Consider the following 27,855-nt stretch of genomic DNA (forward strand, 5'->3'; position numbering starts at 1 on the left):
GATGGAGATCTGAACCTTTTACGGCTAGCAGATGGCGCCGACACCACTATCGGCACCGACTGAGTCCTAGAATCATCGGCTCTGGTTCGAGCCGATGTAGAAGCCTGAATTTGAGGAACGTCGACTCCAGCCAGAGCCGATGATGAAGACTGTGTCTTGGAAACATCGGCTCCAGCCGGAGACGATGTGACAGCAGTCAGAGCACCACCAGTCGAAGGCTCTGAGCTCAGAGCCGACGGCTTAGATGGCTTTGAAGGCTTCCCCGATGAAGACTTGGTCGAGGAACCTTCAGGCTTTAACAAGCCCCTCAAAATTAACTTGTTTCTGCGTTCCTGCAGGACTCTTGGACTGAACGCATGACAGACTGAACAAGAGTCCTGCAGGTGCAGAGGGCCCAGGCAATAAACACAAGAAGTGTGACCGTCTGTCAGCGACATTTTCTGACAGCACGAGTCACACGTCTTGAAGCCTAAGACCCTGGTGTCCTTTGACATCCTAAAGTACAAAAAATACACACACACACACACACACACACACACACACACACACACACACACACAGACACCCTTTAAAACAGCAAAGTCAGTCACACAAAAATTAAACTGACAAGTTAAGAGCAGAATAGGCCCAAAGGCCTAACCTTATAACTAAAGGGGGTTAGGAAAAAGATTAAAAGGAACCGGAAGGGGGATTAGCTATGAAGGGAAGCTAATGAGATGGTCGTTAACGAAAAACTAACTAAAAATCTGACTAAAAGATAAAAATTTTAGAATTATAACTTCTAACCTGAAAAGCCGGTAATAAACGCACCTCGCAGCTGTAAGTGGCAAACGAGATCTGGGTAGTTAGCGCCTAGCATTGTGGGACATAGGGTAGCCTCAAGCTGGTATAAATAGCTCTCGAGCTTTAGTATAGGCCGAGTCGGAGCCGAGGGTCGGCTCCAAACCCATCCAGCAAGAATGAAGGCGAGATTGACAACTTAACATCTTACTATTTAAACATATCTTGTTACAAAATCTGCATACCTGAAGATGTTTGTGAGTGAAATACATTTTGTAAATGAAATAGCAACAGAAATTTTAGGCTGTGTAAGTAGATAAATATACAATCATAGGAATAGTTTATAAAGAGATATGTGGAGCTATCTTTTTTAAGTGTTCAGGGTATACATAGCTGTATGATCCATAAATCTCAAACGAAAAGCTTGAGAGGCTGACAAGATTAACATACCTGCTGACATGATTAACATACCTGTGATATCAAAATGAAAGTGACACAACTTTATGTGTTTGTATTTATTTCTTATAAATACTTATGAGCAGTCAAACAAGCAGAACACCTGGACAACTGAAAAAGTTATGCATAAGTAATCCTAATACTCTATGTGTGGGATACAGACTTGTACCATACTTTATGCCATATAACTGATATCACATGGGCTGTTCACACTGATACTTACTGTAATTAAAAAATCCAGTTATTGTAGTAAATCTTTACTAAATTCAAAAGATGCCCGGTAAAATGCCATCACCTTAGGTGTTTTTTCAGATAAGATGACCAGCACTATCTTATGGGGCTGCAAATTACAATTAAGGGTCAAACAGTTTTCCTAAAGATAAAAGAAAGGCTCACTTTACTATACTTTAGTCCAGGGTTCTAGTAACAAACACAAACGCTACAGAATTAAGTAAACAATGCTGCCTCTCATCTGTAAAATAATAGGTAATATGGATTGACTGACACAGGACAAGGTGTCGCTGGATGTATGTCTCTCACCGCAAAGTGTACTTCTTGCATTAATGTAGGGCACTGTGGTCAGTGATTACTGGTCTTGTGGCGGTCAACCACTGTGGAAAAAATATCAGAAAGGTGTTAGTCTCATACTAGTGAAGGAAAGGGAGCTACAAGTGAAACTACCATAAAAGTAACCTTTACAAATATGACAGCCAATGTCACAGACGATGCAAATTTTCACATTTCAGAACTACACAAAGCATGCAGCACAGAGACAGCTTAAAAGTCTGAGTCATAGAACATGCAACATTGTATTTTTTAAAGTATATATATATATATATATATATATATATGTGTGTGTGTGTGTGTGTGTGTGTGTGTGTGTATGGGTCTACTTCAGAAGACTGAATCCCAAAAGACTGAAAATTCAAAATATTGAATGAAGGAATTTGCCCCTTCTCCATTGTTGTGCGATCTTCGAGTTGGTATATATAGTTAGCAGGGGGTGCGGGGGGCACAGCCCCCCACATTATGGGTGCAGGGGGACTTGCTCCCTGCATTAAAAATGTGTTCAGTATTTTGAATTTTCAATCTTTTGAGATTCAGTCTTTGGGTTTATATATATATATATATTCACTTCTGATGCTTGAAATACTGAAATATCGAATTTCAGTATCTCGAGACCAGAAGAACAAAACTCCACAAACATGAAAACCCAGAATACCAATACACAAAACACAGAACCCTCCCCCGACATAAAACTACACACACAAAAAAAAACAACAAAATGCACTACTCTGCATTTAAGCAGGTGGACAAGCCCCCCCCTGCACCCCCAAGTGGGGGGCTGTGCCCCCACCCCGCTATTTACATACCAACCCTGAGGTCTCACTAGCACAAAAACAGCAACACACCTACCTCTACGAGCCCTGCACTCCCATTACACGCACACATCACATATGTAAAACAATCACCACACTCAACACCTGTATACACACACACACACACACACACACACACACACACACCCTAAACTGCACCTACAACATCCAAACATATAACAAAAACACATCCCCTACCCTAAATCCTTAACTACTACACACTTACCTACACCTCCAAGCATAACCGCACACCGGCTACCATCTTCAACACTGACACACCACTACGTCTTAAAGACACAGTACATTATACACACACACCGGGAAATACTTGCCGCACATTTAACATTCTCAGATTCAACAAAGTGCAGTTTCAATAAACTGCGCTTTCATTCTTCTGGTCTAGAGATATTGAAATTTGAAAATTTCAGAACCAATATATATATATATATATATATATATATATATATATATATATATATATATATATAGTTTAATATTGAAACCTTGAAACTGCATCCATCGATTGGCCTCAGTGTCAAACCAATATCTTGAAAATTACAACAATCAGAAACTTGAAACTGAATACATCGACTCCTGTAGTTCGATGTATTCGACATAGCAGGAGGTGACGTCAGTCATGCAAGCTATGCACCGTAATGTACCATGACACTCTAAAGTCAATGATACATCACTTTTACTATTTCGTCTACCATGTGAGGGGGGGGGGTCTGTGCCCCTCACAACCCCCTGTAAATTATATATACCAACTCCGAGAACACACTACAGTGAGGAAATGGGTTAATTCCCTGTTCCTCACTGAACTGTGAGCTCCACTCAAAATTCCCAACTGAAATACTCAAACTACACTCCCCATGCGATGTAGTGTAGTCGATGTATTTGGGTTCGCAAAACTGCCTCTCGGAAATCTGTAGGTTGACATTCTCAATCAACTGCAGTTCACAAATCTAATTGTAAACCTATATTTTCTATTGGATTTAGGTCTGGTCTCTGGCTGGGCCATTCCAAAACATTAATTTTCTTCTGGTGAAGCCATACTTTTGTTGATTTGGATGTATGCCTGGGGTCATTGTCATATTGAAAGGTGAAATGCCTCTTCATCTTCAGCTTTCTAGCAGATGCCTGTAGGTTTTGGGCCAAAAGTGACTTGTATTTGGAACTGTGCATAATTCCCTCCACCTTGACTAAAACCCCAGTTCCAGTTGAAGAAAAGCAGCTCCAAAGCATGATACTGCCACCACTATGCTTCACCGTGCGGATGGTATTCTTTTGGTGATGCGAAGTGTTGTTTTTGCGCCAAGCGTACCTTTTGGAATTGTGCCCAAAAAGTTCAACCTTGGTCTCATCAGACCATAACACATTTTCCCACATGCTTTTGGGAGACTTGATGTATTGTTTTGCAAATTTTAGTTGGGCCTGGGTGTTTTCTGTGGAAGAAAAGGCTTCCATCTTGCAACCCTACCCTATAGTTCAGACATATGGAGAATACAGGAGATTGTTGCCACTTGTAGTACACAACCAGTACTTGCCAGTAATTCCTGCGGCTCCTTCAGTTTTGCTGTAAGTCTCTTGGCTGCCTCCCTGACCAGTTTTCGTCTTGTCCTTTTATCAATTTTAGAGAGACATCCAGTTCTTTGCAACGTCACTGTTGTCCCAAATTTTCTCCACTTTTTGATGACTGTCTTCACTGTGTTCCATGGTATATCTATTGATGTGGAAATTTTTTTTGTACCCTTCTCCTGACGGATACCTTTCAACAATGAGATCCCTTTGATGCTTTATAAGCTCTCTGCGAACCATGGCTTTATCTGTAGCAGGCAACTGAGTAAATGTCAGGAAAATCCTACTCGGACAGCTGAACTTTATTTGGGGTTAATCAGAGTATCTTTAATTGATGGCAGGAATGTACCCAAGAAGACTGAACGTTGTAATTAAATCAAAATGTGCTTCAACAAAGTATTAGTTTAAGGGTGTGCATATTTATGCAAACAGCTTATGGTATGTTTTTTATTTTTTATATTTTTTCCTCTAACAGATTTGTTTGTTTTTCAATTGAATTGTACAGGTTATAGGTCACATTAAATAAAGGTGGGAACATTTTTGAAATTATTTATTGTGGTCTGATTTTTTTTATATCACAAAAACCTGGCATTTTAACAGGTGTGTACACTAGATATATATATATATATATATATATATATATATATATATATATATATATATATATATATATACATATACATACATATGTACATATCTATATCTAATATATATATATATATATATATATATATATATATATATATATATATATATATATATATATATATATATACACATATCTATATCTAACATATATCACCAACAACAACATACATTCAGGGTGTGAAAAGCACCCCAGATAAGGATCCCTACTTGGGTACTCCAGATGAGATATTATTCTCCTCCACCTGAACATAGTCCTCACTCTAGAATCTTCCAGTTGAACACAGCACCCACTCTAGAATATTCCTGTTGAACATAGCCCCCACTCTAGACTCTTCCTGTTGAACATAGCCCCCACTCTAGACTCTTCCTGTTGAACATAGCCCCACTCTAGACTCTTCCTGTTGAACATAGCCCCCACTCTAGACTCTTCCTGTTGAACATAGCCCCCACTCTAGACTCTTCCTGTTGAACATAGCCCCCCACTCTAGACTCTTCCTGTTGAACATAGCCCCCCACTCTAGACTCTTCCTGTTGAACATAGCCCCCACTCTAGACTCTGTTTGACTGATTTCTTATCTTGTACTTTCTACGTTGAAGCAGTCCAATGCTTCAGCCTTAGCTTCCTACAGACACTTGACATTGTTACCCTTCAGAAGCAGCCCAAAATAAGACATGGCAAGTATGGGCGACAACTGATATTATAAGTTCCATGAAACAGAGAAATCTTGAGTGGCAACACAAACTAAGCTCTGTACCTGGATAAGCATAGTACCCCCACCCATAAAACCTATCATCCCTTTCTGAAATAACTTTACACACTCGTCACTCTAACCATTCTCTTTTCTACTTGTATATAGCCAACATGTGAACTTCTGCCCCCATTTTTCTATACATTATATGTATGCCTTTTGTTTATTTTCATTTGTTCAGGTCTGTGATTTTTTTTGGAAACTTTTTGTTTTATTTCAGACCCACTTTGGCTAGTTTAAAACTGTAATCACATGCTGTGTTTCAATTTTTTTTTTAATATGAAGACATCCCAGTCGATTGGAGGACAGCCACTGTCATCCCTTTACACAAAGGTGGAGTGTCCACTGATCCAGGAAATTATAGACCCATCAGCCTAACTAGCCTGATCTGCAAGGCCATGGAATGAATTATCATGGACCTCATCAACAAGGACATTGGCAACCTGCAAGCAATTGATCCCACACAGTTTGGCGTCATCAAGGGGAGGTCATGTCTGCTAAATTTGGTCAACTTATTTGAGACAGTCACCAAAATTGAATGAGGGGAAGATGGTGCACACCATCTACCTAGACCTGGCCAAAGCCTTTGACACTATTCTCCACTCGAATATAATAAATAAACTCTCTCAACAAGCATCAATCAAGCATCAATCCATATGTTACCAGATGGTTAGCAAACCGGATCACTAATAGAACCCATGTAGTCAAAATAGAGGAAGCCACCTCAAGCAGTAGACCTGTAACAAGTGGCGTACCCCAGAGTTTGGTCTTGGGGCCTCTGTTATTTGGAATATACTTTTCTGAGGTGCAGGCCAAAACCAGTGGGCTATGGCTGACCAAGTTTGCAGATGACTGAAAGCTGGGTACTGTCATCAATTCCCCTAGTGATGTGGACATCCTCCAAGAGGGTCTCACTCAGACAAATGACTGGTGCCAGAAACATGGCCTCAAGCTGAATATCAAAAAATGCATCATCATCATCATCCCCTTTGGGGAGAGTGACATCCCACAAATTATCACATTAATAATAACATCCTAAGCACTCAATCAGTCGTGAGGGATTTGGGCACTCAGGTTAATAGCTGTGGTGTATTCAATGGACTGAGTTGTTTTGCCTTAGCTAATGCTCTTTGGGGGCGGGGAGGTGCATGACGTAAGGACTGTGAGACAGGAAGGATGTTGATTGTATTGTATGCTGGCTTGTCAATAAAGTTGGAGTTGGTAGCAACAGCACACAGTTGTCCCGCGTCTTCCTTTCGTAAGTAAAAGAACACGACATGGTGTCAGAAGTGCTGTGTGGCTGTGCCTGGGACTGCTGAACACTTGCTGAAGACCGTACGAGTGGCCTAGTGACGTGGGGAGCGGACATGTCGGACGAAGAGAATGGTCGGCAGCCGCGAGCTAGAATTAACATGGCGGCTAGCGCTCCTAATGCTACGTTTAGCATTCAGCCGCCTGAGCCCTTTGATTTCTCCAAACCTCATGAATGGACACGATGGATACGCCGCTTTGAACGGTTCCGTCAGGCCAGCAATTTATCTTCGAACCCAGAAGGGAACCAGGTGAACACCCTGATATACTGCATGGGCGATGAGGCAGACGATGTCCTGAGAGGCCTCAAACTAACCGATGCAGAGCATCAGGAGTATGCTAAAGTGAAAGACGGCTTCGAAAGATTTTTTATTGTCAAAAAGAACATTGTTTATGAATGTGCACGATTTAACATGTGAAAACAAGAACTGAATGAGACTGTTGATGCTTTTGTTACTGCTTTGCATGCTTTAGCTGAGCACTGCAATTATGGGACGCTGCACGATGAGCTCATAAGAGATAGAATTGTTGTGGGCTTGGCTGACACCAGACTGTCCGAGCAGATGCAGATGGAGAAAGAGTTGGACTTGGAGAGAGCTGTAAACATGGCCAGACAGTCGGAGGAGGTAAAGAAGCAGCAGACGGCTTTGAGGTGCGACAGTAGTGCCCTGCAGTATAACGTGAACGCTGTGCAGACACCACTCGACACCAAACGCCGGCTGGAGACCTCGAAAAGTTGGGGCAAGGCCTTGACGCCGATTTTTCAGCGACAGACGCAAAAGGGTAAAGACACTCCGATTTCGCAGTGTTACAGGTGTGGGGGCCCATTTCATCATAAACTCCTATGCCCGGCGACTGCTGCAAGATGTCGCTCGTGTGGGAAGAAGGGCCACTACCAGCGAGTCTGCAGGCAGATTAAGGCGGCGCAGTGTATCGAGGAGGACGAGGAGCTTGGCGAGCGTGAAGAACAGGGCTTTTTCCTTGGTTCTGTCTCCTCCGGGAACCATTCCTGGATTGTGGAGGTTCAAATAGAGGGCACATCTATGACTTTCAAGCTTGACACGGGGGCGGATGTCACTGTTATTTCCAAGTCAGACCTGGACAACTTGTTCAGTGGGAAGGATGCTCCTGTGCTCCAGCAGCCGGAGAGACCCTTGTTGGGGCCTGGAGGGAAGCCACTGGAGGTCACAGGATCCTTGGAGCTTCAGCTTGGTTATGGACAAAGACAGACATGCGAGAAGGTGTATGTTGTTAAAGGCCTCCGCACGCCGCTTTTAGGTCTTCCTGCTATTTTGGGGCTGGGTCTCCTGAAGCGGGTTGACACTATCACCATGGAGTCTCTGAAGGCCTCATACCCTGAACTGTGCTCTGGGCTGGGGGTAGTGCAGCGGAAATACCACATAAAGCTTCAGCCAAATGCGGTGCCATACTCTTTGAAGACCCCCAGGAGGATACCCCTACCTTTGATGGGGAAAGTGAAGGAGGAGTTAATGAGGATGGAGACGCTGGGTGTTGTTACCAGAATGGAGGAACCTACTGACTGGTGTGCAGGCATGGTTGTCGTCCCAAAGAAAGACAGTAACAGCCTGAGACTATGTGTAGACTACACTAAGTTAAATGAATACGTATGCAGGGAGAGGTTCGTGCTGCCCTCGGTTGAGCAGAGTCTTGGGATGCTTGCCGGGGCGAAGGTGTTTAGTAAACTGGATGCCAATATGGGATTTTGGCAAATTCCTTTGTCAGAGGAGTCGGCTGCGCTTACCACATTCATAACCCCCTTTGGGCGTTTTTGCTTCAATCGCCTTCCCTTTGGCATTAACTCTGCACCCGAACACTTTCAACGCATGATGGCAGAGGTCATTGAAGGACTAGAGGGTGTGATTTGCCACATGGACGACGTGCTGGTCTGGGGTCGTTGCCAGGAGGAACACGATGCCCGGCTTCATGCGGCATTAAAGAGACTGGAAGAGGCAGGCATCACGCTGAATGTGGGGAAATGTGACCTGTCAAGGAGCAAAGTGACCTTCTTGGGTCATGTCATCACAGATTCTGGTATAAGCCCAGACCCAAGGAGGACCGCGTCCATCACGGAGATGGAAGCACCTGCAACAGTAGGAGAACTCAGGAGTTTCCTGGGCATGGTGAATCAGGTGGGAAAGTTCATCCCTCATTTGGCTGAGAGGGATAGAGCTCTGAGAGACTTACTATCAAAAAAGAATAGCTGGTACTGGGGGGGGGACCAGGAAAAGGCATTCAATGACTTAAAAGATGCGATCACCTCACCTCCAGTTTTGGCTGTATACGACCCGAATAGGGATACGAAGGTTTCTGCGGATGCATCATCCTTTGGGTTAGGGCGTGCTGCAGCAACAATGGGAGGACGGCTGGAGACCTGTGGCCTACGCATCAAGGTCACTCTCACCTACAGAGCAACGATATGCCCAGGTTGAGAAAGAGGCTCTAGCGTCTACCTGGGCATGTGAACGCTTCAGAGATTACCTATTAGGTAAATCGTTTTGTCTAGAAACTGATCACAAACCCCTGGTTTCGTTGCTTGGAGGTCAGGCGCTGGATCTTCTACCGCCTAGAATCCAACGCTTCAGGATGAGACTGATGCAGTTCTCATACACAGTGCAGTACGCTCCAGGAAATCACTGTGGGTGGCAGATGCCTTGTCACGTTCTCCACTTAAAACCAGGCTAACACTGGAGGAAACAAAGTTGATGGAGGACACGGATATCTATGTGAACAGTATTGTGGAAAACATGCAGGTGAAGCCTTCCTTCCTCCAGACACTACGGGAGCAGCTGAAAGCAGACAGTGTGTGTGTGCGGGTTATGGAATTGTGCAGTCAGGGGTGGCCGCTGTATGCGAACCAGGAACCCTTGCTGAAGAGCTACTGGCCAGATCGTTCTACATTAACAGTGAAAGATGGGTTGCTGTTAAAAGATTCACGCCTTGTTATCCCCTCTGCCATGCGTAATGAGGTGTTGTTGAAATTACATGAGGGACATCAAGGTATCGTGAAGTGCAAAGCCAGAGCCTGTCAGACTGTCTGGTGGCCTGGGCTCAGCCAACAGATAAACGACATGGTTTCGGGATGCAGGACGTGCATCTCAGAGAGGAGGAATCATCCTGAGCCCCTCATCCCAACTGAATGTCCGGACAGACCATGGCAAAGAGTGGCACGGATTTATTTGAACTAAAAGGACATACTTACCTTCTTGCTGTGGATTACTTATCCAGGTTTCTTGAGATCGCATTGTTGAAACATAGCAAATCCAACGAGGTCATTACCCACCTAAAGTCCTTCTTCGCTCGCCATGGTATCCCAGAGGTCCTCGTGTCCGATAATGGCCCTCAGTTTTCAGGCCAATCTTTTGCGGACTTCGCAACGGCTTATGGCTTCGAGCATGTTACAAGCAGCCCCAGGTTCCCGCAGAGTAACGGGGAGGCGGAACGTGCGGTTCAGACTGTGAAGAACCTGCTTAAGAAAAGTGTCGATCCGTACATGGCTCTTCTGGCGTACAGGACAACGCCACTGCAGAATGGCTATAGCCCTGCGGAACTTCTCATGGGACGTCGGTTGCGGACTTCTCTTCCGATTCATCCTTCGCAGTTGGACCCGGTGCTGCCCGACTGGAGAAGGCTTGTGGGGAAAGAGGAGGAGAAGAGGGTGTATAATGCGGCAAACTACAACAGACGCCATCGGGCAAGGCCGCTGGGTGATGTGTTGCCCGGTGACCAGGTGTGGGTGACAGATATGAAGACCCCAGGTACTGTAGACCAAAAGCATTACTCGCCGAGGTCATTTAAGGTAGACGTGCCCCAAGGGACTGTGCGGAGAAACCGTGTGCATCTGATTCCCTTGCCAGAGCTTGAGTGCAAATCAAACCCTGTGGGTCAGGAGAGTGAGTTAAGTAAGACCGTTGAGGCCTTGCCACCTTGCAATGGCCTTTCCCCGGAAACCCGGGTACATAGTGATGTAGTGAGGACCAGATCAGGAAGAATTATTAACGAGCCGGACCGATTGGATTTGTAGTGATCAGTCTGTAAATAGTAATGTCATTTGTGTTATAGTAATATGAACATGGCTAAGTGAGCAGTTTGTGGTCATGCACCAAGTTCGTAGTGAAGACGAAGAAATTGAATAGATCTGGGTTTTGTAATAAGGGAAAAGGGGCCTTATAGAAAAGGAGATGTGGTGTATTCAATGGACTGAGTTGTTTTGCCTTAGCTAATGCTCTTTGGGGGCGGGGAGGTGCATGACGTAAGGACTGTGAGACAGGAAGGATGTTGATTGTATTGTATGCTGGCTTGTCAATAAAGTTGGAGTTGGTAGCAACAGCACACAGTTGTCCCGCGTCTTCCTTTCGTAAGTAAAAGAACACGACAATAGCAACCTGACTTTTGACCACCATGTTGCTTCCATTGTACGGAAAGCCTTCTACATGGCCCATGTCATAAGTAAGAGTATCTCATCCAGGGACAAGCAGGACATAACATCCCTACATTCTTCCCTTATAAGGCCCATTATGGAGTACAATGCCCCTTTCAGCATGTACCTCACAAAGCACATGCAGCAGCTGGAGAGACCACAGAGGTTCTTCACCAGGAGAATTCAGGGCCTCAAACATCTATCATACACAGATAGACTACAAGGTGTTCACGGACTCCACCTTGATGGGACTGCTGTATATCCGCAACTCAAGTTCCACTCAAGTAACCCACACACATGGCCTCAACCTGATCTGTGACATCAACAAGACTTGTTGGTGGGACAGATTTGTGTCCCAGAGACTCCCCCATCTAAGGAATACACTCCCTCTCCACATCAAGCAGAGTACCTCTTTACCCCTTTTTAAGCGCAACCTGGATAACTGGATGGGAAACAGAAAATATATCCCTGGGATTCCACCCATGTCCCTGCTGGACAGGGGCATCGGGTGCTGATTTGTCTAAACATAGGCTAAACTCTTGGCTAGGCTTATAAGGGCCTCAGGGCCAATACCCTAGTAACCTCCTATGATCCTATGGAGCTTTTATCCCCAGGCCTCCACTGAAAAGGGATTTTGCACAGTCGGACTTGCCCAGTCGACACATGGAAGTAAATAAATAAATAAGCCCCATGTACTGCCTGGCAGTAGTACAGCTCTTGCTCTTTCCAAAGGTGTAGAGACTTGTCTATGACTATCAACATGGTATCAGAACTTGCAATAACACTGATGCAGGCATTTTCACATCCACTCATCACAACTTCAATATTATGGATAAAGAAAAGGTGACTCATAATATAACTATATAGTGCATTTCTCCTGTAATTGAAAGGACTGAACTCTAAGATTGGCTGTTGTTACTTTAAATGTAGCTGTTCTAACACAAGCCTGGGTGTGAACTTCAGCAAGACCAAGGATATTTTCTCTTGAAGCCAGAATGATGTTTTGATAGAATATTCCTTCTTGGTGTAAATTTCCTTGGTAGGATCAAAATCAAAGTGGTATGAGCACGTAAGTACATTTTGGTGCACCTTAAAAATCTCATGGCCTAAAATGTTCATGTCTTCAGGTTAAAAATTCATTAAGAAGCTTAGAGCACATTATAGGGTTTGAGATTGCCTCAGTTCTTTTGTGAACAGGCTAGCTGTAAAATCCCTTCTGCTGTCATATGACATGAGAAGGCAGTAATGTCTCACATGAGACAGAAAGTCCTTAACAAGATGACATATCTTCACCACAAGACTGCTAGATTTGCTACAAGCACTAATAGTATGGATTACCCCTACAACTACTGCTTGGTACTAAATTACTTTGGCTTCAAACAGCAAGAAGACTACCTCCATCTTACTACTGCATACAAGCCACTAGGAAATGAATTTGGCCAACTGTTTGAGGGGTAATGACACCACCCAAACTAAGAAAGGAAGTCAGATCACTCAGTTCATTTATATGTAGTGTCTCCAAGACACACAGTGCGTCAAGGAGCAGGTCATTCATTGATACAGCCACCCAGCTCTGAAACTCACTCCCGGTTGGTATCAGAAACTCTCCCACTTGTGCTTGCTTCAAAGCAATCCTAAAACCCCTTCCTCTTACAATAAAAAGTATTCTTCCTTTGATATTATTTATCTCTGACACCCTCTTCACCCAACTCATTTTTCTACAACTAGGGGAGTTGCCTTTCTGGCCACCTAGGTACCCTCTGAATAAGCATCTAGTTGTAAAAATATGTTAAATGTTGTAACCAAGATTTTGATAATAAGGAAAGTGCAACTGCCTATGCATCATAAGACTATGGAACCTGCTCACAAGTAGTCGTACACTGTAATATTGTCAATGCTCTTCTTTTATGCACATATTTAATTCTGTAGCTGAAACTAACCCTGCTACACAGCAGTATACAGTATGCAGTCCCCAGTTACTTCTGCTTCAGTCACATGTTATGTGACACTGATATATAAATCACTATGAACTAACGATATTATGTGTCATTAACATATCATACACTATGAATTAGCATATTATGTGACACTAATATATTATACATTATGAACTAATGTGTATATGTGACATTGCTATATCATGCACTATGAAATGACGTTATACACACTGATATAGCATGCACTATAAACTAACATATTACATAACCATAATATATCATGCAGTGTGAACTACTACTGAGATAATCCTTGCTTTCTTTTCACAGTTCATGTAACTCGCTCCTTAATCTTTTATATTTAAAATTGTGGCATACCCTAGATCTTCAATGTAAAAGTGGCTTTGCCTCACTGGACCCTTTTAATTAAAGAACCTACTTCCTACTTAACAAATCTAAGCTCCCACCTGGCCAGCTTCTTTAGTCATTTTCAATAGCCAAGAACTGGAATGCTCTGCCTCTGTCTATTGCAACAACTCAAAATCCTCTCTCTTTCAAAGACTTCTTTCACAACCACCTATCTTGAAGCTGGAAATGTACCAGCACCAGGCCCCCTAGAAATCACGCTATTTCTTATCAACGTTATTCTTCTTCTTCTCTGTGAGAGATAATACTACCATAGACAGAGATTATAGAGACAGCACACTATGTAGCTCTTTACTCTGTACTGACTGTTCACATTACACTACTGTGCATTTTTTCACTGTATTTACTCTATATTTTTGTACATACTTTTCTTTGTAATTCAGTTTTGTAATTCAAACTGTTAATTTCTTGTACTATGGAACCTTTCTCCCTGGGCCTCTACTAAAAATGGGTTCTGTTTGGCCCAGTGGACTTTCCCAGTAAACAAAATGCAAATAAATAAACAAATAAAATAAAGGAAGTAAATTATTAAATGAAGGCAGAGGTATCAGCTAGGATAACAATGTTTTTTACATTATGGAAGCTACTTTCATTTCACATCTGGATTCTTGTACTTAGCACTTTTAAAAATATTGCTTTACAGTTTTTATTAAATTTTAATTTAAATAGAGGTGCTTACTGAGTAGTGTTGGTTTGCCCTCAGACTGCTTCTTAGTCATGCTCTGGTTTAAAGCATTTTCATTCAATTCAGACTGTTATTATACTGTGCTGCTTTCTTAGGCAATACTGCATAACAAGGTGTGTGAGGCAGGACAGTGTAACAAGTCAGAAGTCTGTCTGACTTATTTTCTCATAACAACAGCTACATTATAGAAAGCTAAAAAAAAATCCTCATTTTCAGTTCAACAATCAAAATCTCCCCACCTACAACAAAATCATATCCCTTAGTCCTTCCCCAACAAGAAATGTATATTGCTAGTAACCAGAGAAAGCACTTCTTCGCAGAAAAGATTGTAGAAAGGTAGAAGGTGTGACCAATATGGGACAATCTAGATGGTGAGTTATAACATTATAAATGTTTCCAAGGAGGCCTTAGTTAGTGGAGATGAAGAGTGAGGCAGTTGTGAGAAATCTGGTCATGTAAAAGGACTGACCTGATGGATAATAGTCTTTTTCTGTGAGCTTTCTTCATATGTTCAAATTCTGCCATGGGTCATGCAATGAGTGCCACTTAGCTACTTTTGAATAAAGCAAAAAAGTTTATTTGGAAGAATTCAGCTCTGCAGATTACTTAGTCACATTCCAGGTGTGCCAGAAGTTTTGGGGTGATTTTTTAACCACACACCACTTCAGCTTTTTGTCTGATTTGTTTACTTGTGCTGAAAGTGATAATCTTGTATCCCTTCAGACACAGAAACTGCATTCCTTGATCTTAATACATGCTTTGTTATTGCCCCCCCCCCCACACACACACACACATACACACACGCACACACACACACACACACACACACACAGTAAGTCACTTAACCATATCTTATCATAGAGTGAAACATAAACTGCAGAGATATTTTGCCTGTTGGAAATTTCTTAGTGAGCAGAACTCAAGATATACTGGAATATTAACATAAGTTCTCACTTTATTTGCAATGTCTTTTAGCTTCTCCCGTTAGGGGTTGCCACAGCAGATCAGCAGTCCACAGATTGATTGGCAGTGGCATTTTTGCGTTGTTGAGTTGCCAGCCCGGCCCCCAACCTTCAGAGAAGACACACACACACACACACACACACACACACACACACACACACACACACACACACCACCTACTGCATGTCTTTAAAACTCACTCGACCACAGGGAGGAAATGCAGACTCTGTACATTTAGGTGCTCCAGCCGAGAATTAAACCAAAGAACCTCTTACTATGAGGCAAAAACGGTAACCGCTGCACCACCGTGGCTGAAGCCTCACTTTATTCTTGCATTTAAAAACATGCATTCAAGCCTAGTATACCTCCATCTGATTAACGCAAACTAAATAACAGTTATCTTAGAGTCATGCAATTCTCCAGTTCTACTTACCAAATTCCTTCCCAGGTACCAGCTTGTCTCTCCACTGAAATGCTCCCCACCTGGTGTCTGAATGGAGGTACTGGGCTGGCATTGTGGGATCTTGGCAGTAAGCTTCCCTCAGATGTTGGGCATAGGCTGAAAGAGGTGCATTTCATATAAGACAGTCACATTTATAACATTTCAAAAATATATATTATATGTATATAATAAAATATATGTCGTACACGTTATGTATTATATATATTATTTTTAGCTGATATAGTTCATATAATAACTTTCATTGAGATACTGTATTTTCACAAAGTCATTCAGCTTGTACCAAGAAGTTTAGAGCTAAGACTTTTAAGTATAAAGATGATTTAATCACTGAGTTACTTTGTTTACAGCTTATATTAGAGCACACACACACCTACTTTCATTCATTCTCCAGCACTAATCATCTTAATCCAGTTTAGGGCTATAAGGGAACAGGATCCTCTCCTGGCACTCAGTCAGTGCAAGGCAGGGAAATTAATCATGAACTGAGAGCCAACACATTATAGGATGTACACACATGCACACATGCACACACGCGCACGAGTGTGCACACACACACACACAAACACACACACACTCATGCACAAAACACAATGTGGCCCATTTCACTCAACCACCCCATGCCCATTCCCCAACATTCCCACCTCTCAGCATATTTATACCAATGGAAACATCCAGCCGCTTAAAGACAACTGCATTGTAAATTAGTCATCACTATAATGTTGGAATTTTTGAACTTTTACAAATATCCTGGTTACTTCATTGTCATTTCCCTGGTGCCTCACTAGAGACACAACACTTAAAACCTCATCAGAAGCCCATCAGGATTTGTTACCCCTAATTTATCCTGAAAAGGAAGGTTTACAAACATCCCAGCACCTTTACTGTTACTTCTTCCATGCTCTCTCTTACTCTATGTATAGCATATATCTAGCCAAACATAACCCCCCTCCCCTACTCTACCACTCAGCATGCGCACAAATATTTTGTTACCTAATCCCCTCCTGTATCTATTACCTATGCACTGCACCCCACTTCCATGATGGGACTTTTCCTCCTACTGTATCAAATGCTGGTCCTCACTTCTTACCACAGACAATCCCACACAGTATTCCACCCTCCCATTCTTCCCAGTGTACTATAAACCATTATCAATAGCAACTAAGCATTCTGCAACCATGCCTAAATCATAATCATCCACACAGTCAGCAAGCAATAAAATGAATCCCAACTCTGCATTATCCTTCCCAGGGGCTACTTTAAAAGAAAAGCCCTCACCAAGTTCCTCATATCAGTATTAGATTTACATCGCTCATTAATATGCTCTTAATGCACAGTGATGTAAAACAAAACCAGACCTCCAGTACCTACCACATCCAAACATGTTACCACTCCTACAGGAAAACCCAGATGTCTAAGCCTTACCCTTCGTAACACTGGAAGCTTGCTAAACAAAAAACAGTATCCTGATGCATTTCACTCTACTTATAATCCTTATACTGTTGCATTCCTGAATAATGGGTGAAAATCAGCACTTCCAGCCCTAACCTGTGCTATCCAGGTTACAGCTGTCTCTTTAATGACCATCCAGGAAGTAAAGTTAAAGGACAAGCCCTGGTCCTAATCAAAAATAATATTAAAGCTTCATTGCCAGAGCAAAATATTTCCTTTAATGCCCGTGATGACTTCAGCTGGCTAGCTCTGAATTTGCAGATGCACAACTTCAGCAATCTAATATTAGTGTCTACCCCTCCACCTCCTCCCTCCCCCATCCAGTCTTTCCCAGTTCAAACTGCTAATTACTCACGTTGTCCAGCTCACAAAACCTCAAAAGGATATCATTATTCTTAGAGATTTTAACCTGAACTTTCTCTATCCATCCATCATAGATACTGTAGACTACCTTACATACCTGAATCTACTTGAACTAATTAAATAACCTAACAGACCCAAGTGCAAATCAGGGAAACATTCTCTTCACAGCCTAATAATAACACATACCAACCAAAATCTCTGGTATTAATATCCTGTCTTGTGTCTTTCATTGACCACAGTGCCATAACTTTTATGCTAAGAATTTTTAACAATGTATTACCCCTGTTATAATTATATTTTGCCCTAAATTGCAAAAGAAAACCTAGGTTTAAAAGAAGAACTCTTAAAGACTAGCTGTCAACCAGTGAAGGCCCTACACAATTAGTATTTATACTGACATGCACATTACAGCATCTATAAATTAAATATTTTCCATAAATATATTCACTATTCAAAAATAAACAAAACCAATGACAGACTAAGGAAAGCTCTTTATAAAATAAGGGAGGTGGCCTGGCATCACTGGAAATGCATCAATCTAGCTAAAAAGCCACCAGAAAACACAAAGCATAACCACCTTCAGGCAGCTCAAACTTCTCTAAAGAAATAATCAAAACATTTGTAGAGTCCTGCCATCTATGTTACTGGGCTATCCTGATACAAGGATCCATTAAAAGAAGCAAGACAGCTCCATCCCTTATAGATTTTTTCAATTAATTTTCTACTTTTCCCACCCCATTCCACCGTAGTTACCCACACTGTTTCTCTGCCCAGTCAGAACTGCCCGTGTGTCTCCAAATTCTACTTCAGAACAGTTGATACCAAAGATGTTATACAACTTATCAACAATATTCCCTCAAATAGTCCAAGACGACTTGCTGGCCTGCTGCCATGTTTATCACACTTTGCAAAGAACAAAATAATACTAATAATAATGCCCATTTATTAACCAGATAAACCCAATATCCATTTCAGTGGCATCCTGGGAGCAATGTCTGATTAATTGACTTGCACAAGGTCACACAGCAGGCAACTGAGGATTGAGGTAATTAAACCCTGTACTACAGGAACTACAGTTCACAGCATTAACAATCTGCACTCACTGCTAAGACACTTATACCTATCCTCTGTCCCCACTACAGCCTCTGCTTAACTCAAAATACTATGCCAGCAACATGGAAGCAGGCTAAAGTCAAACCTATCTTTAAACTTACCAAACTAGCTAATGCAAAAGACTTCAGAGCAATATCCATATTAACAACACAAAAACAACCTCCACACCTTATTTCCACACAACACAGCAAAAAATATGAAAAAAACAAGCAGAGTGGAAAGCTGCAACATCATTTAATGATGATTGCTTCGCTTCTGGTACCTCGGCTGTAATGCCTTCAAGGAATATTTTACAATGATAGCAGCAGCTAATTTATACAAACGAGTGAAACAATTAATAAATAAATCAATCAATTAAACTAATTAAAAAAAAAAAAAACAAGGGCAGATTCCAACACAAATATCCCAACAGGACTTAAAAAGACAGTGCACAAAACTATACCTCATCTCAAATGTCTTCTTAATAAATACATACTGTTTGAACTTTTCTGTGTGAAATCATTGTGTTTTGGGACCAGATTCATCATCAGTTTTGGAAACATTCACCCTTCGGGATTGAATTTAGATGTTAATTTTGGTATTTGATTCTCAAGTTCAAATAGTATGTATGTATATATATTTATTAAGAAGATGTTTGAGATGATGTATGGTTTTGTGCACTGTCCCATTGGGATATTTGTGTTGGAATCTGTGCTTGTTTTTTTTTTTTTTTTTTTTAATTAATTTAATTGATTGATTTTTTCATTAATTATTTCATTTGTTTGTATAAATTAGCTGCTGCTATCATTGTAAAATATTCCTTGAAGGCATTACAGCCGAGGTACCAGAAGCGAAGCAGTTATCATTAAATGGTGTTGCAGCTTTCCACTCTGCTCCTTTTGTTCGTATTTTTTACAATATCCATATTATCCTGCCTTGGTAAGATTTCTGCAAAGCAAGTCTCCTCCCAGCTCACAGAACACAATAACATGTACAATGTTCTCTCTCACCACAGTGGCATGCATTTTGGTTCAGAAGGAACACCATGACAACTCTGTACATCCTCCTTTTATTTTATTTTATTAATTTACTTATTTGAATTAGTTAATTGGCTAGGTGAGCTAGTCTCTTGACCCTTTTCAGTCACGATACTGACAAAATAGCTAAATTAACAAATAATCAGTATTAACAATGAACAATAATTAAAAGAAGGATTACATAACCATTATGCAATGCAAGTAGGGCAAACTCCATATAGGTAAGTAACATTTGCAGATAAAATGAGCAAGAATTTGTTAAACAATGAAATAGTAATTGAATTGTATTTGGTTAACCTCCATCATGAAAACAAGTACAGTCGGTTGTTTTGTGTAGGTGATCACTTAAAGCAGCCCTGAAGGATTTCAGAGTTTGATTAGTTTTCAATTCACTTGGGAGGTTATCCCATATGGCAGGACCCATATTGAAAAATGTTCTTTAACCTATGGATGGAATTCTTGTACCTTGGTTGAGTGAGTGTTAGTAGTTGTGAGGTGATGTTCAGGGAAGAGTTAAGACAGGCACTGGGTGGCAGTAAAGAGTTACTGAATAGCTGGGTAAGTACAGCAGAGCTAGTAAGAGAGATGGCTAGAAAGGTGCTTGGTGTGACATCTGGAAAGAGGAAGGAGGACAAGGAGACCTGGGGGTGGAATGAAGAAGTACAGGAGAGTATACAGAGAAAGAGGTTGGCGAAGAAGAAGTGGGATTGTCAGAGAGATAAAGAAAGTAGACAAGAGTATAAGGAGATGAGGTTCATGGCAAAGAGAGAGGTGGCGAAGGCTAAGGATAAGGTGTATGATGAGTTGTATAAAAGGTTGGACACTAAGGAGGGAGAAAAGGACCTGTACCGACTGGCTAGACAGAGGGACCGAGCTAGTAAAATGTGCAGCAGGTAAGGGTGATAAAGGATAATGAGGGAAACATACTCACAATCAAGGAGAGTGTGTTGAGCAGATGGAAAGAGTACTTTGAGCAGTTGATGAATGAAGAGAATGAGAGGGAGAGAAGGTTGGATGATGTGCAGATAGTGAATCATGAAGTGCAGTGCAGTGGATTAGCAAGGAGGAAGTAAGGACAGCTATGAAGAGGATGAAGAATGGAAAGGCTGTTGGTCCAGATGACATACCTGTGGAAGCATGGAGGTGTTTAGGTGAAATGGCAGTGGAGTTTTTAACTAGATTGTTTAATGAAATCTTGGAAAGTGAGAGGATGCCTGAGGAATGGAGAAAAAGTGTTTTGGTACCGATTTTTTAAGAATAAGGGTGAAGTGCAGAGCTGTAGTAACTACAGAGGGATTAAATTGATCAGTCACAGCATGAAGTTATGGGAAAGAGTAGTGGAAGCTAGGTTAAGAAGGGAGGTGATGATTAGTGATCAGCAGTATGGTTTCATGCCAGGAAAGAGCACTACAGATGCGATGTTAGCTTTGAGAGTGTTGATGGAGAAGTACAGAGAATGTCAGAAGGAGTTGCATTGTGTCTGTGGATTTAGAGAACGCATATGACAGGGTGCCTAGAGAGGAGTTGTGGTATTGTATGAGGAAGTCGAGAGTGTCAGAGAAGTATGTAAGAGTGGTACAGGATATGTACGAGGGTAGTGTGACAGTGGTGAGGTCTGCGGTGGGAGTGACGGATGCGTTTAAGGTGGAGGTGGGATTACATCAAGGTTCAGCTCTGAGCCCTTTCTTATTTGTAATGGTGATGGACAGGTTGACAGACGAGATCAGACAGGAGTCCCCGTGGACTATGATGTTTGCAGATGACATTGTGATCTGTAGTGAGAGTAGGGAACAGGTGGAGGAGACCCTGAGAGGTGGAGATATGCTCTAGAGAGAAGAGGAATGAAGGTCAGCAGGACTAAGACAGAATATATGTGTGTGAATGAGACGGAGGCTAGAGGAATGGTGAGGATGCAGAGAGTAGAGGTGGCGAAGGTGGATGAGTTTAAATACTTGGGATCAACAGTTCAGAGTAAAGGTGAGTGTGGAAGAGAGGTGAAGAAGAGAGTACAGGCAGGATGAAGTGGGTGGAGAAGAGTGTCAGGAGTGATTTGTGACAGATGAGTACCAGTAAGAGTGAAAGGGAAGGTCTACAAGAGGTTAGTGAGACCAGCTATGTTATATGGGTTGGAGACAGTGGCACTGACAAAAAGGCAGGAGTCAGAGCTTGACGTGGCAAAGTTGAAGATGTTAGGATTTGCACTGGGTGTGACGAGGATGGACAGAATTAGGAATACATATATTAGAGGGTCAGCCCAGGTTGGTAGGTTTGGAGACAAAGCCAGAAAGGCAAGATTATGTTGGTTTGGACATGTGCTGAGGAGGGATGCAGAGTATATTGGGAAAAAGATGCTAAGGTTGAAGCTGCCAGGTAACAGGAAAAGAGGAAGGCCTAAGATAAGGTTTATGGATGTGGTGAGAGAGGACATGCAGGTGGTTGGTGTGACAGAGCAAGATGCAGAGGACAGGAAGAAATGGAAACAGTTGATCTGCTGTGGTGACCCCTAACAGGAGCAGCCGAAAGAAGAAGGTTGGGTGAGTGTTAGTGCATCATCATACTTGTATATATCATATATGATACCCTTCAAATTCATTAACCTTAATATGGCCTTTGAACTAACTGATCACAATCGCTCGCTCATCTCCCTAATTAGAGCAGAAATAAACATGGAATCCCTGCCTTAGTTCAATGACTTTGTGACCAAAGTTAGTTCCTTATGTCTGGCATGAGTCATACAAAGCAGACTTGAAATGTATTATAGGAAAGAGAAAGGGTTGAGGTAGAACAAGATCACATTGCTACATCAAGCCCCTTTGGTAGCCATGTTGTGGAAAACGAGCTAAAATTACAAATAAAATGCTTAGAGTGATTTTGAGGTGTTAAAATAGATTTTTTTTTTAGTTCTAGGGTGGAGTTTTCCTTTAAGTTTTGAGAGTACTTGCATATTTATTTGGTGACACTGTGTGGGCCACTCCTAATAGGTTCATCGGTTCATACTAGGCTATCTGCCCTAGGGCATTTATAAGCCTAGCCAGAGTGTGTTTGGCTTTCACCACCCATTTTAAATGAATTTTGCTATGCCCTTTTTCGAGGTTAGTATACTGTGCCTCTGTCTAACAGTGACACAGAAGTGATACCCGGGGTAAACCTACTATCTCCCATCCACTCATCAAGATTCCTCTTGAAGAGAGTCAATGAGGGACTCTGCCTAACCTGTACTGGGATTTTATTCCAGTGTGAAGGGAGCCTCTGGGTTATGAATCTGTCCCTCCAGCATGTCCTATTTATTTCAGTGCTGAGGTTCAAGTCTCTCGAGCACGTAGCTCGATGGGATTTGGATTTTCTGAGGTGCAGCATGTACATTCATTCCGGAGGACTGGGTCTTGGTTTTATTTGGGATTGCATGATCCATGCATTCCTGAAGGTGTTCATAGAATGCGTTTATAAAGGATTCTGCGGTCTGGGCCATATTTTCCATAGGCCCGGGGGTTTTGAAGGATTCCACCTCGGTTTTGTGGAGTGTGAAATTTGCTTTAGAGAAGTTTTTCACTGTGGTTTTCTGGGCAGGGGCTGGGGTCGGGATGTGAATATCTAGTGAGATTAGTTTATGGTCTGATCTTACCAGTGAGGGATACACTTCTGGTCTGGAGCATAGAGTCCCCATGTTGGTGATGATCAGGTCCAGTATGTTTTCCCCTCTTGTGGGAGTGGCAAAAAGTTGTTCCATAGCATTTGAGTTTATAAATTCTAGGAACCTTCGGGCTAGGGTGTTGGAGCTAGAGTAATGCTCCCAGTCTATGTTAGGGTAGTTGAAGTCGCCCAATATAATGGTGTTTGGAGAGACCTTCATATTTTCCAGTGTTCTCAGGAAGGCTGAGTGTGGTTCCTGGGTTTGGGAGGGTGATCTGTAGCAGGCTATAAACTGGAAGGCAGTTTTACCCACTGTTAGTTGCACATGGATAGTCTCTGATGCTTCGTGCTGTGCCACCAACCTGGAGGTGTGGGTATCTTTGACGAATATTGATACTCCCCCTCCTTTTGTGGTTCGGTCCAAGTTTTGGGGCCAAAAAACATGGTATGAGGTATAACCTGGTAGTGCTGGGGTGCTCTCGGGAGCCTTGAATCAGGTTTCTGTTACTGCACAGATATCGATGTTCTCCATGCTAAGGAGAGTTTTGAGTGCATGCATCTTGAGGTTTAGACTTCTGGCATTGAGTAGCATTACTCTTAGTTTCTTATCCCTTGTGATACCTATGGAGGTGGGTTTGTCTTTTGAGCCTTGCCTAAAAAGGCACTATGGGGGTGGCAAGAGCCTTTGCCAATATCCGAAAGCCCAGGGGTGACAGGTGCAAGCATTGTGGCTTGTCGAGCATGTCATCCCAGGCAGACAGGTATGGGATCCCCTTTGAATGACACCAATACTTAAGCCAATTGTTGAAATTGATCATCTTGTCTTCATATTGTGGCATCATTTTTGGTGAGGGTAAGATGCTACTCAAGGTCAGGGTCATACCAGCCTGGGCTACATGCTCAGAGAGCTCCTCTATGTCTCTTTTCATGTAGTCCAGGGAGGTACATCTCAGGTCATTCACACCAGCATGGACAATGACTGAGTCATATTTGTACTTGCCTTGGAGTGACCTGAGTGCTTGTGTTATGTGGCGGATCCTAGCGCCCGACAGGCAGCTCACCGTGACCTTCTCCTTGTTCAGCCTGGTGAGTAGGACGTCAGTGTGCCTGACGATAGAGTCACCTATTAACAAGTGTATCAGGTGTGTTGTTTAGCCTTAAGGGCTGTGACTGTTCGGCACACTGGCTTTGTGAGCTATGTGTTGCACGTGTTTTGTTTTGGGGTAGCGGTTGCTTAGGTGTCTGCTTTGGAGGTCTCTGCTGTTTAGGCAGATTTTTATTTAGAGCCTTCGAGTATGTTTTTGTGTGTTTATGTGTTTGGTTTGCTGTCGTGGTAGGTCTATGTGAGACTGGAATTGTAGTGAGTGTGGTTTCCTTCTCCTCCTGACTGGTTATGCCAGTACTGAGTTGAGAGAGCTTAGCCTCCAGTTTGGCTATATGGTTGCATCTCTCACATGTGTTGGAATTTGTTGGGAGGAGGAGAGGGTTGTCTGTGTACATGAGGCAGTTGTAACATTGCCTCAAGATTCCCAGATTCACCAGCTGGACCAGAGAGGAGATTGACAACTGACCTTTGGACATGCTAGAATAGTATTGGGAATTCCTTTATAATTGAAAAAAGGGCCAATGGGGAACAAAGTACTCAAGGGGAGTTTTTGAGGGTGTAGTGCTTTTAATTTTTTAGTGCTGACTGATATAATTGCTTTAGTGAGCAAGTGCCAGGCTTTAGAGTTGGAATAGTGTGTTTATTATGTGAACTAGATCAGTTCTAAGGGAAAAAGTGAAGAGCAGACTTTGTGGAGCCGAGAATCCCAATTAAGCAGTGCTGCCCGATGCGCTATGCGCAAAATCGCGCAAAGCCACACTAAAGCGGGTTTTATACAGGGGGACTTGAAAGAGCTAGAAATTGGCCCAAAACAGCCAATAGACTACCAGATTCTTGTGCTGGGAACACTCCTCCAGGGATAGATAGGCTGCTCCAATCTCCCCACTGCCACTGTTGAACAAAGAACCCTTTATCCAAGAAAGGAAATGGGCAACACAGGAACTTTCCAAAAGTCCAGAATACAGCAAAGCCTGTATTTGGACTACTCTAGGTCAGGAAAGACGGGAAACAAGGACTTTTTTTTTTCTTTTTTGCAACAAACAGCAGGAAAATGCAATAAATATGTAACACTGGCTAGCGCACTTGAGTGTGTAGCCTCAACAGGTAAATGCAACAAATAGGACAAACTTTAAAAGTGCAGGTGCAAAAACAACTTTAAACAGTTTAAAACAGTTCAAGAAGTAGAAATACTTGCAGTTTAGCTAGATCGGACAGTCGCCCAGGTAGTAGCAGGAAAACAAACACTTTTATCAGGTTAGCAGTCACTCTTTTAGCCTCTCTGCTGCTAGCACCACTCTGCAGGACCACAAGTAGCTTGGCTGAGTAGTAACAAGCGCAAAAAACGTGCCAAAGTGGGTTTTATACAGGGGGACTTGAAAGAGCTAGAAATTGGCCCAAAACAGCCAATAGACTACCAGATTCTTATGCTGTGAACACTCCTCCAGGGATAGATAGGCTGCTCTAAGCTCCCCACTGCCACTGGTGAACAAAGAAACCTCCCTTTATCCAAGAAAGGAAATGGACAACACAGGAACTTTCCAAAAGTCCAGAATACAGCAAAGCCTGTATTTGGACTCCTCTAGGTCAGGAAAGATGGGAAACAAGGTAGCCTTGCTCATGGTCAAACTACCATTTGTATTAATATTAATTTCACTCAGTATACTTGGTACCCTTGGAAGATTCTTAAGGTAGCTGGCAGGTGTGTCAGGTGGCAGTCATAACTACCTTATAGTCTGGGCAGAAGGGGCATAGCTAATAACCCTGTGCCAGCATTTCCCAGGTGTGTGTGTGTGTGTGTGTGTGTGTGTGTGTGTGTGTGTGTGTGTGTGTGTGTGTGTGTGTGTGTTTGTGTGTGTGTGCGCGCGTGTACATGCAAATCAAATCTCAAAGAGCATGTGTGTCAGCTACTTGGGCAGGGACATGAAGCACTGGTTAGACAGAGAGGGTGCTGGTGGTCTTGGCTTGGCCACTCAGCTTAGATCTCAACTCTATAGCTGTGCCAGTTGGGAGTCTTATTGGGGATCAGGAGAAAGAGGGAAAAAACAGTCCTGGACTGACTGTGGTCTCTCTGTGCTCTTAATGGAAGTTGCACTTGATGCAGAGAGCTGCATCTGGAAATACTGTGTGTGTATCCTGTTATCCTTCTAGTGAACGTCCCACACAGGTGCCAGTGGTGTGAGGACTGAGGCTCCTTTATTACTGGCCCAGAGGTGGTGGGTCATCACAGACTTCCTTAGGCATTCCTTATGGCTCCAATACATCTTCATCCTTCCATATAGCTAGAGGTGTGCTACAGCAGAATCAGTATTCTTTATCACTGCTGTTCTTTTGTATGTCTGAACGCACCCAACAGAACTCTCACAAATATTGATTAATCTGTATGCAGATGATATGGTCAAATATTGGGCCAAGGCTTTTCACACTCCGCTATCAAAGCAGACCTGGAGGAAGATCTCCACAACTTCTCAAGTGGCTACACCAAAACAAATGCATTTTAAAAACAAGACAAGACAAAAGCTTTTGTTATGCCATCAAAACCTCTGCATGCGGTACAACAGCTAAGATCCTACTGAGACTTTCTCAGCCTTTAAATATCTTGTGGTGTGACTAGACCATAACTTCAACTTCAGTGACAGAAACATTAACAAACTCTTATTTTGTGCTAAAAAATATTCCCAGTACTTTTCACCTGAGGGAAGAAGGGCCACTGTCCAGCTTGAATACAGAGCAACCAGTGTAGTAACAGCATTCAAAAAGCTCATGTCATATTTGCAGTCCACCACAAACAGCATTTACAGATTTACCACCTTCGCTGTACAAAGAGAACATAAATGCACATGCCAGTCTAAAGACAAAACCGAGATATACCTTATTTCTGTAGTCCCAAACCTAGAATTTATTGAACTTTGACACGTTTCCCATTTTACCAGCAGATTAAACAAAAAAGATACCCACCAATAACATGAGATCCCAGTTGACCTCTACCCCCTCTTTATTAACTCCTGGAAAAATCTTCACAACATTGATCCTAGTTTCTCTACACTGGACCCCTGCATATGGCAATTATTAACTGCAAAATTGAACTGTATCTCATCTTTCACAGATTTTCTCAACAGTCTCAAAAAATGTCTGTTCCAAGAAGTTGTTTACTATTGCCCTGCCATTAGATAAAACACAAGTGTAAACACTCATTCTCAAACCACACTAGGCTCTGTATTTATTCCAGAGTGTAAACCCCTGCAGACTAACTAAACCACATTAAAGCCACCTTCCTAGCTTGCTCCTCCTTAGTAATCCCTTCCTTCTAAACAGCTCTTACCGTCGTAATATTTCCCGTCTCCTGACCCTCTTTGTACTGCTCTTATCTGT

At 42.4% G+C, this 27,855-nt stretch overlaps 1 protein-coding gene across 1 annotated transcript in view; it reads right to left on the bottom strand.

Annotated features, from left to right (window-relative positions):
* Positions 1–389: 389 nt before the first annotated feature.
* CCHR13.PART0H19orf71 (chromosome chr13.part0 C19orf71 homolog) overlaps positions 390–27,855 on the bottom strand; it is a 54,373-nt gene continuing 26,907 nt past the window's right edge. The window contains exons 3-4 of the mRNA XM_044054096.1: positions 15,781–15,906; positions 390–1,847 (exon numbers count right to left, since the gene is read on the bottom strand). Coding sequence (XP_043910031.1) covers positions 1,816–1,847; positions 15,781–15,906 — 158 coding nt within the window. The 3' untranslated portion in view covers positions 390–1,815. The remainder of the gene's footprint in view (positions 1,848–15,780; positions 15,907–27,855) is intronic.

Source organism: Protopterus annectens, chromosome 13.part0, assembly GCF_019279795.1.
Source record: "Protopterus annectens isolate FY-2018-M chromosome 13.part0, PAN1.0, whole genome shotgun sequence".
NCBI classification, from domain to species: domain Eukaryota; kingdom Metazoa; phylum Chordata; order Ceratodontiformes; family Protopteridae; genus Protopterus; species Protopterus annectens.